General features: G+C 35.0%; 1 protein-coding gene across 1 annotated transcript; it reads left to right on the forward strand.

Moving 5' to 3' along the window:
• Positions 1-524: 524 nt before the first annotated feature.
• LOC129884282 (beta-amyrin 28-monooxygenase-like) lies at positions 525-6903 on the forward strand. The gene is made up of 4 exons (XM_055958604.1): positions 525-577; positions 685-765; positions 4805-5054; positions 6586-6903. The coding sequence occupies exons 1-4, from the start codon at positions 525-527 to the stop codon at positions 6901-6903; spliced, it is 702 nt and encodes a 233-aa protein (XP_055814579.1).
• Positions 6904-15665: the final 8762 nt, after the last annotated feature.

Raw genomic sequence — 15665 nt, forward strand, 5'->3', positions numbered from 1 at the left:
GGCCGATTTGAAAACATAGGATCAAATAGAGACGGTCAAACTCTTCATGAACCTGCGGACTATCTCCGCATCATCCAAAATCAACACTGTAGAATACCTCGATAACTGGCAAAAATGGGCCTCATACTCGGCAACTGACATGCCGCCCTAAGTCAAACTCTCAAACCTTAATCTACTCTCTTCCTGTATGCTTCATGGGCTGAAGCGATCCTCAAAAGCACTAGCAAAAACTCCCCACTCAACCAGAGAGGATCCAACTGGTCTGAACCTCACGAATATGCTCCACCACTCCCTAGATGACCCACAGAGCTGGATTGCAATAAATTGAACACCCCGGGCATCAACCATGCTCATTGGCTCCAATATCTCATGACACAATGTCAAAAACTCATCTACATCCTCGCTTTTACCACCTTGGAACTTTGGTGGTTTCATCTTCTGAAACCTCTCATAGCACTATTGATCTGCTATAGTCTTAACCATATCTAGAGAAATATGTGTACCGACAACTGGTGTGGGAACCAATGGTGGCTGGTCCACCTGAACCTAAACCACTGGGACCTGATGCTGCTCTAGAGTCTGTACACCAACTTTAGTCTGTGAACCCTGTGGCGTGCCTCTAGTACCATGAGTGTAACTCTCCAACATACCCAACATCCTTAATAAGATCTCTTGAAGCAACAGGGGTGGGGCTCTAGAGGAACCAGGTCCTCAGCAATCTCAACCTATGGCTTTGGGAGGCCTCTCTAGCACGACCTCAGGCAGGTGCCACTCCTCGGGCATGACCTCTACCTGCAATCGCTCCATGGCCTTGACCTCTCACTCAGTCCATACCCCTACCCCTAGCTAGGGTCTCAATAGCTACCTCGGGGACTGCCTCCCCTCTACTAATAGACATAGATATGGTCCTCGGTATCTGCCAAAAAAATACGTCACACTCAGCACTAACGATAATGACTTGGCACAATAAGAAAGAACAAATAAATGAAGTTTCCTAACAGTCTCCATAGCCTCTTGAAGATAAGCATAGATGTCTCTGTAACAATCCTCGAGACTCTACTTAGACTGGCTTGTACACTAAGGCCTATGAACCTGGCTCTGATACCAATTTGTCATGACCTAAATCCAGGTGTGATGGCACTTGTCCTTCCCCACCGGACAAGTCAGCCTAAAAACCAACATTTACGGAAAAGTAAAGATGAAACAGACTAAATAAGTAAATAATAAACAAAAGTGAAAGTCTTTCAACTACCCCCAAAGATTGTATCACATGTACAAGCCTCTAGAATAACAAGACAAAAATAAATTACAAGTATCAATATGTCTTCAATTCTTAAACAGAGTAAAGCATAAAAATACAGGAAATGCGAGAGTTCGTTGGATATCAATGACTACCTCTCTCAAACTCTTAGAAGCCTCGAATGATCAGAAAGAAACGGTGATCAAAGTCCAGCCTCAAAACCTACACAAATGTAGAAGCAAAGGTGAGTACCATTCAACGCGGTACCCAGCAAGATAATTAGAAAAACTAAGCAAATCTAAAAGGATTTGCGTACTCCTTTGCAACCCAACCGAACCTCCAGACTAAAACCTGCATAGAAATTCAGGCCAACCTAACAGCTTATGCTAAACAGTTCAATAAGGTTCAGATCTCATCTCAGTATCACAAGATATAAGTACAAATAATCACAAGTCACAAATAGGCATCTACATTATCATACAGAGATATGCATAATATGTATATGCACGCTTAATGATCATGCATGTGTGCAATTATCGGCAAAGACCTCAGCATAATAAACTCTGACCAAAAATGGCCTCGGTCTTATAATCTATGATTGGAAATAACCTCGATCCCACAACCTTACCAGAAATGACCTCGGGTATATAACACTATCAAAAATGACCTTGGCAATATAATTCTGCCAGAAATTACCTTGGCAATATAATCTCGCCGCAAATAACCTCGATAATATAATCTCGCCAGAAATGACCTTGGCAATATAATCCGCTAGAAATGACCTCGGCAATATCATTCCACTGGAAACGACTTCGGCCTATCAATCTCTCACAGGAAATGACCTCGACAATATCATATCTTTGACCTAAAAAGACCTTGGTCTCACAATCGTATACCTCTCATCACAGTATTTCAGAACTAATGTAAACAACATGCTCACACAAGTAATGAGGAATAATCAATTCAAACAAACCGCAATCACAATTAGACTATCAAACATTTCATCAAATACAAATAGATATCTAGATTACGGCATGTAATACTCAATTCTCAATAATATCATACATCATCTTTTATTAACTCCGTTTATTCATTTTAGATTATTTTATATCACAATTAAACCCGTAACCTCATCCCCATTATGCCCCAACACACATATGACGGGATATTCGGGAATTCTAAGAGATTCACGGAGTTTAAGGAGTCCACTTGCCTTAATTAAGACATGATCAATCAATTCATGTGAGCTTTGCCCTTTCAATTATACTCCGAATCACCATAATTTATTCAAATATTGCTTCACAATCAGAAACCAAGTCCAACGATACTAAGAATGAGAAATTCGGTGAAAAACGGGTCAAAGGCTTAAAGTTCAACTTCAAAAAATAGGGGTGTAAATCTGAGTATTTCTACATGAAAATATTTTTGCAGTATTATGAATCAATTGTCGAAAACCATTTTGAAAATGCTGTTGAAATAAAGTCACAATCATCCTTTAAAAAAAATTCATCTTCTTCAAGAAACCTCAAATTTAGGGTCCAAAATCCTTAGTTTGAAACAAAATTCATGATAAAATGAATGGGTAACGTAAATTCTTGGTCAAGAACATTTACCTAATCACCATAAGAAATCCCATGTCAAAATTCTCCTATACGAGCTCCTAAGGTCTGAAAATATGGAAAAAGACTAAACCCTAACCTTAAACCCCTCTCAGATGTCGCTTAAGTGGTTGGGGGTTCTCTTAAGCGGACCTCGCTTTCACAATCCCCGCCCTCCGCGACTCCTCAACCAGGTGCTGACCTTTGCTTTCATGAAGAGGTTCTCTCTTAAGCGATTGTCACGATCACGACCTACCCCCTCGTGATCGTAAGGTCTGCATTAGATGGAAGAAAACCAGCAAAAATTTCTAAGTCTCAAAGTTCTGAATTGACCCTCGGGATTCGTTCGGAATCCCGTGTAGACAAAGCATATATGCAACCCTACTAAAATCAATGTTCTGGACTCAACAGAACCATCAGAATTTAATTTCGAGGCCTTTTTGATCCGAAAACCAAAAAATCGCAACTAGAACAACTTTATAGCTCACAAGACCAAAACACCCTCGGAGCTTCAGAAAAATACACAGGAACTCTCCCTAGGACTAAAATCACCCTCTGAATTCAACGGAGTCATCGTAATTCAGTTCCGAGCATCCGATCCCCAAATGGTGATTAAAGTCAAACCTATGGCCAAAAAACTCAAATATTTCCAACTCAACCCCTCAAATCCACGATATGACTCCAAATATGATTTCGTCAACTCTCCTAGACAAAATTCAACATTCAAGAACCGATGAAATCAACAAAATTCTGTTTTGAGACTCGAAACTCAAATACCACTTTTGAGTCATTCTAAATCTCTAAAACTCAAAGTTTACCGAAAATCTCAACTTTTCAAGAAAATCACGGAACCGACATCAGATATCAACCAAATATGACTTGGAGAAACTACTAGGAGTGGTAAAATAGTTTTTTACGAAAATTTCCAAAAATAACCTTCAGGGTCATTACAAATACTTTACTCTTTCTATTGAATTGCTCATTAAGTTACAAATTGTATTGCTTACTCTAAATACAAAGCATATGCTTCATTGCATATTAAAGTTAGTTTTCGTCTCTTCATTCCAAACTTAGTTTTGGTCTCTTCATTCCAAACTCTTTACCGATAGGGTTTTATGTTCTTTTTGTTCCCTTTTACTGTTGTTGGTATTTTTGCTCTATTACACAATTTCTTTTTCTACTTCCGTTTTTGACTCTTCTCTAATTGATTCGGCGGTGCTAGTTAATTGAGTTTGTTTTTAAAAATACAAATTTTATGTTTTTTTAAATGCAAAACAATATTTGTAGGTTTGAGTTGGAGGTTAAACATACAAAACAGTGAAAAACTGAAAAATAAAGGTAAGAATCTTTTGAAGTATATTTTTAGGCATACTATGGTAGAATCTCTTTAATTTATTTCCTTTGTTCTGCTTGATTTTTAAGGATTTTGACTTTCTAATAGGTGATGATAGCGTCATACGGAAAGGAATTAACCTCCAAAGTTCTTGAAAACAACATGATATGTATACATTGTTAATGATCTTTTAGACTTTGTTTTGATGGTAGTTATATATTATTTCATAATGTATTGTGTTGTATTGTATCGTACTGTATTATTTTAATAAATATAATATTTAGATAGATTGTATCGTTATCCGTCGTTACAAGGTGTCACATATATGGGGTAGAGTTACTATAAAAAATAGGGTAAATAATAAAATATATAGAATATTAAATAATAAGTAAAGACAAAATGAGAAGAAAATATTAAAATAATGACTTTGTTTTGATGATAGTATAAAATACAATTTTTCTGTACGTGGTCTATGTTTATGAAGGTAAAGAGAAGGTGAAGGTATCTCTGGTCAAATTATACACTTTCAAAGTGGCATGTCAACTATTCATGAGCATGGAAGACGACAATGAAATCGAAAGGCTCTCTGCACAGTTCAACATTTTCTTGAAAGGACTAATTTCCATTTTACAGAGCAACGAGAGCTATAGCTGTTATTAGGAAAGAATTATTGCAATTTGTCAGAAAAAGAAGAGAAGCTTTGGATCAGAAAATAGCATCACCTTCACAAGACATTTTGTCTCATTTGCTATCCTGTCCAGATGAAAATGGAAAGTACATGTCTGAACTACTTATTGCTAATAACAAATTGTTGTTTCCCTTTGCTGGCCATTACACTTCATTTGTCACTCTTACTTTACTCATTAAGATAACATTCTGCAAGGTTAGTGAATTGAGCGAATCACGTTAAATTATTGTTTCTCTTTTGATATTTTTTTGTTGTCTGAATTATTGAATTTGCTTTATTAGACCATATCCAACTCATCTCTATTTTACTCTATATTTTTTATATTTGGAGAGTAAAATAGAGAATGGACTCTCTAACTACTCTCCATTTCAGTCTCTATTCTCTATTTATAGAGAGGTTAATAGTAGTTCTCTTGGAGAATTACTATTCATACTTTCTATTTCACTTTTTTAATATTTTAATATTATTTTTATTATGTAAGATCATTAATTATGTATTTACTATTTGTAATTATTTTCTAAATGTAATATAACATCTAAAAATATATTATTGACAAGTATATTACTTTCATCCCGAATTAATAATTTTTCTACTTTATTTTTTAAATAAAAAAGTCGTCACTTTAAATATGTAATTTAAAATTATTTTAATATTATTTATATTATATAAAACCATTAAGTCTATAATATTTATAATTATTTTCTAATGTAATGCAACATCTAAAAATATATTATTGACAAGTATACTACTATCATTCCGAATTATTATTTTTCTACTTCTTTTTTAAAATTTTTGTTCAAAATAAATAGGGGTAGTAAATTCCGTACAAGAAATAAATTTTACGATAATATATACATAGATATTTCTTTGGTAATTAAACACGATAATGTAATATTTATTATGTAATTGTATTTCATCAATGATTTCACCTATTTGAATTGTCCATTAATATGTATAATATATAATATGTGCTTGCAATTTATGTTATTAAGAAATTTAGAATAAAATTAATTTTATACTAAATAAATAATTTAAAAAGAACAAAATTTATATTACATGAAGTATAGAGTGATTATTTGAAAAAAGACGAAAGAATTTATATTATTAAATAAGAAAAATAAAAATGACATAAAAATAATAATATAATATTGAGGGAAGAGAAAAATTTGATTTTAGAGAGTACAATAGAAAATTGGGTTGGAGTTAGTACTTTTCAAATATAATCTCTATATTTGGAGAGTAAAATAGAGAATGGGTTGGAGATGCCCTTAGCCTTACACATTCTGTAAGGCGTGTTTATATATTTATGGAATTACTTATATATACATCTTTTTATCAATTATTTGGTGACGACAAGCAGAGCATATTGAGATAGCATCATCAAAGAAAGAAGGGGAGTTTTTGAATTGGGATGATATACAGAAGATGAAGTATTCGTGAAACGTAGTATCTGAAATTATGAGACTTACACCACCTATAATGGGAGCTTATCGAGAAGCAATTGTGGATATAAATTATGAAGGTTATCATATCCCAAAGGGATGGAAGGTAATATATTATTTCCTTCAGTTTAATTTGCTTATTGATTTTCATCTATAACACGGAGTTGGAAAAAATAGGACAAACAAAATTATACGGATAGATTACTATTTTTATCATGTGCTATACTTGAAATCCAATTGTCCTAATTTTATATAAATAGTTTCTTCTGCTATTGTGAGTGCAGTGCATAGAATTGGAACAGTTTTACTGGAATACTGCTCAAACAAGTCTGGATCCAGAAATTTTCCCCAACGCAACGAGCTTGGAAGCATCAAGATTTGAAGGAGCTGGACCTGCACCATATACATATATTCCATTCGGGGTAGGACCTCGAATGTGCGTAGGAAAAGAGTTTGCTGGGCTGGAGATTCTCGTCTTTCTGCACATTTTAATAAGAAAATTTAATTGGAAACTACTTATTCCCAATGAGAAAATGATATATGATCCAATGCCTGCCCCTCTTGAAGGACTTCCCATTAGCCTTCAACTTCAAAATTACTGACATTCTTACGTTTTTTTCTTCTATAGATACATTAGAAGCCCCCTTTTGCATTTCATGTTGTGTGACAATTGATTAAATAACTACTGGAAATATGTCCTGGCAACACAGCAACTAGACTCTCATGTAGCAGCCTGGAAATATCTTGTTACAAAAAATACTCAAACTTAAACGTCTTAGGGGTCGTTTGGTTTGGATACAAGTTATGCTATGATCAGAGGTGGATCTAGGATTTTGAATCTCTGGTGCCACGATGTCACGCCCCAACCTCAATGGGCGCAACTTTCCCCTAATGTCAAAACTCAGGCCACTACTAAAAAAATATGAAAAAACGACACACATAATTCTGTCGCTTTCCCCTAATGCCAAAACTGCGTCGCTTTTTTGGTCAAACTCGACGGAAAAGCAACGCAGTCACTTCCGTCACTTTTTTGCTCGACGCTTTTAAAAGAGCGACGGACAGGGCCGTAAAAAGCGACGGAATGAGTTGCCCCTAATCTTTTTAATTAAAAAATATATATATAAAAAATGACGGACTCCGTCTTTTTATTTTTTTAAAAAATAATTATTTAATAAAAAACGACGGACTATTAATCTCCATCCGTCGCTTTGTTTATATTGGCTTCTTAAAAATTTGCAGAAAAGCGACGAACTTTGAGTCTCTGTTCGTTGATTTTCTGGAAAATATATAAAAAAATCTAAAAAAGCGACGGACTAAAGGACCCTGCCCGTCACTTTTCTGCAACAACTTTTATAGCAGAAATTGCAGGTTTCTGTTGTCCACCTGCAATCAAAATTCAATTCAATTGTATGCGATTCAGCCTATTCAAACACAAATAACAACAAACAAAATACGCAAAATACATAATAACAAACATAATTAAACACTTAAAACGAATAAAATCATAATTTAGAACGATTTAAAGTGTTTTAAAGTTAACAAAAAAATTTAAAATGTTTATAAACTAACATATGAAACCCTTGAAACAATGTAATTGTAGTGGCAATTTTGTTTTGTTTACCTGTAGAAGGTGCGATGTTTGCTTCAACAGTTCGTCCACTAGGGTTTGTCTCCTTTTTCTTTTCTTAATTAATTATGTACTAAAAGTGATAAATATCTCTATCTTATTTTAATAAATAAATAGTATAAGGTATTAAATAAATTATAAATTTAGCCTACTAACTAAATTAATTATCTAAAGTTACCCTCAACTAAATAATCATATTTATCGAATAGTCCAAAATATCCATTAACATTTATGGGATAAATATTTTATGAAATAAAAGCTCTAATACTCAAAACTACCTAATGGGTCATTAAAACAGATTCCAATTTACCCACCATTCATCCCCGAACGGTCAAAAGAAGAACGATGGTAGAAAAGTGTATTTGACTCGATAAATAAATGTGGATATCTTCCAAGCATATCAGTCTCAATCTTCCAAGTGAACTCCTCAACAGGACGATTCCTCCACTGGACTTTCACAAACACAATCTCCCTTGACCTCAATTTGCGGACCTCCCTATCAAGAATAGCTACAGGCTCCTCCTCATAAGACTTTCTCATTAAATAAGACCGAATCCTAGTGAATAATATAGAGTCCATCACTATGATATTTATTTAGCATAGACACATGAAACACTGGTGCACTCTGGACAAACCAAGAGGTAAAGCTAATTCATAGGCCACTCTCCAACACGCTCAAGAATTTTAAATGGCCCAATATACTTCTTATTGAGCTTACCTCGATTACCAAATCTCACCACACCCTTCATGGATGAAACCTTCAACAACACTTGCTCTCCCTCCTAAACTCCATGTCCTGATCTTTCAGTCTGCATACTCCCTTAAAAGATTAGTTCTCTAAGATCTCATCTCAAATACATCAAACAAACCAATAAGAGACCTACATCTCCTTCCATACAATAAGATCCAATCTAGTATTTAACTCATCCTGGAAGGTCCTCCAAAAGTTAGAAGTAAATTGCTTACCTCTATCTGATATGATAAAAATCAGAACTCCATACAATCAAATAATTTCATGAATGTAGATTTTAGCTAACTTTTCTGCATTATAAGTCACGTTAACTAGAGTGAAGTGTGCAGACTTAGTTAACCTGTCAACAATCACCCATATCTAATCAAACTTACCCAATGTATTTGGAAGACCCACCAAAAAATCCATTGACATCCTTTCCCACTTCCATTTAGGAATGGACATTCTTTGAAGTGTCCCTCTAGGCCTTTGGTGCTCATATTTTACCTGCTGACAATTCGGACAATAGGAAACAAAATCAATAATGTCATGCTTTATTCTACTCTACCAATAATTCTATGTCAGATCGCGATACATCTTGTTGAACTGGAATGTATAGAGTACCTCAAACTGTGAGCCTATGCAAGAATAGTTTGGATCAAATTATCAACACGGGGCACACATATCCGCCCCTTAATCCTCAATAAGTAGAACTGTGGGTCCATACCATAGCGCCCCTATAAGTCATCTACCATAATTCAAATAATCCAAATGAACATAAAAATTCAGCATCTTCTATACATCACTGCTTGTCACTCAAATAAAAACCTAAACTTCATAAAAGTCATTGATAAACCCTTAGTAAGTCTGTGGCGAATTAGTTCTTCTTGCATAGTCATATCTAAACTTGAAGGCAAAAATTCATACATACTTCAACGTTAAACCAAGGGTCTAGATGAGATGTCTTATTCCTTCACTTTCTTACGTTATTCCCATGATGAAAATTCCAAATACCTTGAACTCTTTAATATACCAGACTTGTTTTCCTTTTGCTAACTCATTTACCAATCTTATCCTTTGACCAACAACCCATAATATTTTTCATCATCCTCTAAATCAAAACTTTAAGTGAAACCTCTCTTAGGTCCTTTAACAATCAAAAGTAACCAAATTTACGATCCAAGCCATTTACATGTCCTACTAAATGCTCAATACCTGATGGAATCGATCATTTCTTATCTTATCAATCCATACCTTGACAAAATATACTACCAAGAATGTAGACTCACAATAAAAAACTTAAATTCTGATTCCAACCGTGTCACCTAATTCCCTTATCTATCAACATTATCTCATACCTTGAAGATCTTTATGAATTCGTGTATCTTAGCTTATCATTGATCGCCTCTCCATCAACCTTACTATATCCTTTGTTAAAAATCCAACCGTACCAGTTACCAAACTCGAAGCCATAAAAGAACTTATCACCACACTCAAATCGAACGCCTGTAGTCTTCTTTCTCAAATCTTATTCAATAGTTTTTAACCCATATAAATAACATGTAACACTATCATCATAATCAGAGAAAAACAGATGGAACCATGTGTCTTTGGATCCAATTCTCCACTCTCTTTGAAGATACATCTTTGGCCTTGCAATCTGAGTAACTATTCTTATTCTTACCTCCTTCTAAAGGTTAAACTACATTCCACTAATTCCTTAAATTTATAACTCTAGCCCCTTCCAATTCTATTTGAGCAGTGTTTCAACACATCCTACAACTTTCCATACGACTACCCTATGCACCAAAGAGTAGCAAGCCAGAACTTTTGATACCCACAAGTTGCTATTACCATACCAAATCCATTCAATTGAAAATCATTATCATATAGTTGCATCCTTATCATAATCCATTATGAACTTTTATTACCATTATGCTCAGTAGCCATTGCCATCACCTAAAAGTGAACCTTGTCATCAACATGAAACCTTAAGTAGTTAATATCCGCATTTGACAATCGACGTATCCATTTCCATATACCACTAGTACCACACCGTGAAAGTCCATTAGATCCACCACTAGAATACTTTATATCCATCGAGAATATCGTACCCAAATGGCCCGTATATTTCTACCCATTGAATAGCTGCAAAACACTACCAAATATGTTCTGTCTCTAGCCCAAAATATATGTATTCTTTCCTAAATTAGGTCGCTAGCAGAAGTAATACAATCCAAACTCTAAAAAAGTAAGCATCGATATGGTTGTAGTAGTCGTATCATGACCCTCTTTGATATAACCTCAAATTATAAAACTGCAGTAGAGATTCTGACCTCAATTCTCTCACAAAGTGGCGAAATCTGCTCTTTTGAAATAAAGCAAAGCTGAGTAGCATATTTAGATAAGGAATGAAACCTTCCTATGATAAATATTTTCCCTTGCTCTCTATTTAGGAACTCATCTCTTCTCTTGTCCTCAAGGTCCGAGGGATATACTTCTCTATAAAAAAGTCAGAAGATGCTGCCCAAGTCATATCGAACCTCTAACAACGCTGTCAAAAATGTTAGATTAGTAGCTATGATTGTAAACAATCATTAAGAGCGACATAGCTAGACTCAATGGTCCCTACATTCAATCACATATAGCTGGGATGTGACCCCGATGACTAGATGAATCTTAAGACTATTAGACAACCGTAAGTATTCATGGTAGCTCTTATATATATTCCCATCAGCAAAGTGGTGCTTGTAGAACCATTGGTATACTTCAACTATCCCAAACAACACCAAATGTTCCATAACTCAAATGACGAAGTATGGTCAAGGATATTACCCTACCAAGATGAAAATCAGAGGATCGGTACACCCGGTCAATCACTAAGGAATCACCTATAGATATGGAAACAAATGTGGGCATATGTAGCGAATCATACTCCAAGGCATATTCGAAGTGAAGTAGGTGGTCACATGAGAATGTACGAAACTAAGGTCGAATAACACAAAATACTCCTTTCATAGTGCCCATATCAAATATTTCCATTCATCTAACTCCATCTCTTTGATTTTTAAATACCCAAAGTCAAACAACCTAGTCACCATTACAATCGTACACATACTCAATTTATCAAATCTCACATACTTCTTACAGTACTCTACTTTAGTACCAGCTCTAACGAATGGCTCAATCGTTGTTGTTGCTCTAGTTCTGATCATTTGTGACAATAGAGTGAAGAAGAACATATACCAATTTGTATCACCTAGATACCAATTGGATTTAAGTAATAGCTCAAAAGAAAGAAGGAATGTAGTTTTCCTAATGTCCCGTAGCCTCTCAAGAAAAGTAAAGGCGTCCCCGTACCGTTTTACAAGACTCTACTAGATCTGTCCTTGTGTGATGAAATCACCGAACCTAAGGCTCTGATACCATGTTTGTCACCCCAAAATGGTCCATGAGTGGCACCCACACTTAACCTCTTAGGTGGGAGAACCAATGATACAACTCCAACCTATAAAGGTATAATAATAATGCAGAAGCTAAACTTATAGAAGTAGGAAATAACCAAAACCACTAAAGTCTATTACATAGTGTTCTCCAAAATCTGAAAGTCATCACATCAAGGATATCTAATTTTAAAGTACCAAGTCTGAAGGAATCTAACATGAGCGATGAATAATAGCTCACCCTTAAACACAATGTGCTGGATATTGTCTAGAGCTGAGGGCAATTTAAAGTCGTTGGTACACTCGCTCCACTCCACAAAAGAAAATGAAGAAAAATATAAGTAGAGGTCACTACAGGGCAACATGTACTGTGTAGGTATCATCGGCCGACTCAAAATAGAAATTAATATGCATAAAGTAATAGCATGAAATCAACTATAACATTTAACAAGTGGAAAGCAACAACCAACAAGTACAAGTGATAACACAATGAAAAAAGTAGGTAATCAGTCAATAGTATCAAGATCACACATGAGGACTCAGGCCTCCACACCACTCTCTTTTGGAAAATGGGTTCTTTGGGATTGAGTAGATTAAGTCATTTTAATATGTTTTCTTTTAATATTATCGTGTCAGAACATGACATCCGATCCAATAATATCATGTTGGCTTGTGGTATCCAACCTAAATATGTCATGTCGGCTCGTAACACCCAATCTAATTACATACAGGATGTTGTCTAGTTGGATGACTACTGGAAAGCTTGCTCATCCTCATTGCATGGAACATAGTAAGGAATTCACCTTAAAGCATGGAAGAAAAAATTCATGGTTTGATTGTCATCGTCAGTTCTTGCCAATGAACCATGAGTTTAGAAAGATGAAACATGCATTAAAAAAAAACAGGGTTGAAAATGACCCTCCACCTCTATCACTGACAGGACATCAAATTTGGGAGAGAGTTTCTCAATTGCCTAAAGTTATAGAAACTCCACCATCTAAACTTCCTGGATATGGTGTTGAACATAATCGGAACAAACAGAGCATATTTTGAGAGTTGCCATATTGAAAGGATAATCTGCTACGACATAATCTTGATGTGATGAACATTGAGAAAAAATATTTTGACAATTTGTTTAACACAGTGATGGATGTTAAGGGCAAGACAAAAGACAACACAAGAGCTAGAATAGACTTACAGGAATACTGTAAAAGAAAAGAATTGTGGTTGCAAGAACTACAAAATGATAAAATTGTCAAGCCTAAATATAGCTAATTATGTATATAGAATATAAGGCATTCTATTATTATTATCTATAGTGGATCTAGAAGTTATGATGCGATGAGGATGTTTGATGATGATGTGAATGATGATACTTGACGATGATGTGATTGAAGATGCTATGTTGATGAAGATATTGTGTGATGAAGTAGATTGGAGTCTAATGTAATTATGTGATATATGATTTGCATAATTTGATTGATTGGAGTTTTATAAGCATTTTGAAAATAAATGATCTCTTGAGAAGGAGGTTTAAATAAATGATTGTGAGCATTTTTGCATAAGCTATTTATACACTATTTTGAGTTTTAAAAAATGATTATTTCCATCTATGATTTTAAAAAAAGAGTTTAAGCATGAGTTGAGTTTGAGAAGTCTTTTAATTATTTTTGAACATGAGTATTTTGAGTATAAATGAGTTGAGCATTTTTACTTTAAAAATGCCGATTTTTGAGATTGAGTTGAGATTGTATAAATTTTAAAGAGATGAGTTGATTTGAAAAGAGTCCAATGAGACTAAATGAGTTGATTTGAAAAGAGTCCAATGAGACTAAATAAGTATTTTGAGTATTTTACTCACCTGATAGATATGAGCATATTGAGTCTTAGGAGGAGTATCGAGCACCATATTGGGTAAGAGTATAGTCCTTACTCGAACCAATAAACTACATTGCCAAACGTATGAGGGGATTGAACCGTTAAAGTCGGATGCTTCCCATAGGATCGAACCGTTAAAGTTGGATGTTTCCCATTTTATTGTCCTGACATGATAGGACTTTATTGGTTATGGATCCATGATTGGTTGATCGTTCATACTCTGGCAAACTATGGACGGACGTGGCAACAACGTCGGATTGTTGTACTATCACTCACTTATATGGTGATAGTTGTCGGTTAGAGAAACTCCCAATTAACTGAATTGTGCTTGATATGATTGGTTTGATGGTGATTGTAGATGATTGAGTTGAATTGTAAAACATTGCATAATTTAATTGGCATATTTATGGAGTTGAGTCATTTGAGTTGATTGTTGAGTTGATGGTATATGATTGGATCGGATTAGACAATATGTGATTGTATTGGATTAGATGAATTGTGATTGGATTGAATAGAATGGTATGTGACTAGATTGGATTTGATTATTGAGTTGAATGTTGAGTTGATTGTATATAATCAGATTGGGTTAGATGAATTGTGATTAGATTGGATTGGATAGGATTGTACATGATTGAAAGGGATCAAATTGTAAATGATTTGATTGAACTGTATTATACATAATTGAATTGGATTGTATGGTATATGATTGGTCTCTGTCTAAACTGTATTCTTACTTTAGACTTATGATGCCTTATTTGAGTCTGTCTTATCTTTCTGATTTGAGATATGTGGATCGATGTTATTCTTCCTTGAGGTATGTTCCATTCTGCCATATTACATACTCGTACATTCCATGTACTGGTGTCCATTTGGACCTGCATTATTTCATGATGCAGAGACAGGTTTAAGAGATCGTCAATAGGAGCATCATTGGGGATCTATTCGCACTCAGCGTATTAGTGAGTCCTCCCCTACATTCGGAGGACACCACTTATGTATTCTTGCGTCGAGTTAGCCCTTTTCATTTTGATTTGAGGTAGCCATGAACATGTTATTAGCACCAATTAGATAGTAGTGATAGAGGCTTCATAGACTAGATAATGATGGGTCGATTGTGTATTTCTTTCCTTAAATTATTCTTGTCAAACTATTTTTAATGATAAATATTAGAGTTAATTTGTTGGCCGATGGCCTTTATTTCTTGAGTTAGATTGATGATTTTAGTTGCCTGCCAAATATTCTCTTTATTTTAAGTCTTCCGCTGATTGAATGGATGAACGGATGTCTGATCAGGCTATGTGGTTCGTTTGGGAGCCAGAAATGGTTTCTGAGTGTCGGTTACGTCTAGGGTACTCTCCCGGGGCATGATAGTGGCTAAGTGTCTAAATTACCAACAAGTGAAGTATGAGCATAAAAAATGGGTGGTCCTATGCAAATGATGCCCATTCTCGAGTAGAAGTGGGAGTGTATCAGCATGGATTTTGTGTCTGAATTACCCATGGCATTGGGTAAGTATGACTCTGTTTAAGTGATTGTGGACCGATTAACCAAATCAGCTCATTTCCTTTCGGTGAAAACTAGCTACAATATGAAGCAGTTAGCTAGGATCTACCTTCTTGATATTGTTAGGTTGCATGGGGTGCCTATATCTATTGTGTCAGATCGGGTTTCGGTGTTCACCTCTCA

The sequence above is a fragment of the Solanum dulcamara genome, chromosome 4 (assembly GCF_947179165.1).
Source record: "Solanum dulcamara chromosome 4, daSolDulc1.2, whole genome shotgun sequence".
Classification (NCBI taxonomy): Eukaryota; Viridiplantae; Streptophyta; class Magnoliopsida; order Solanales; family Solanaceae; genus Solanum; species Solanum dulcamara.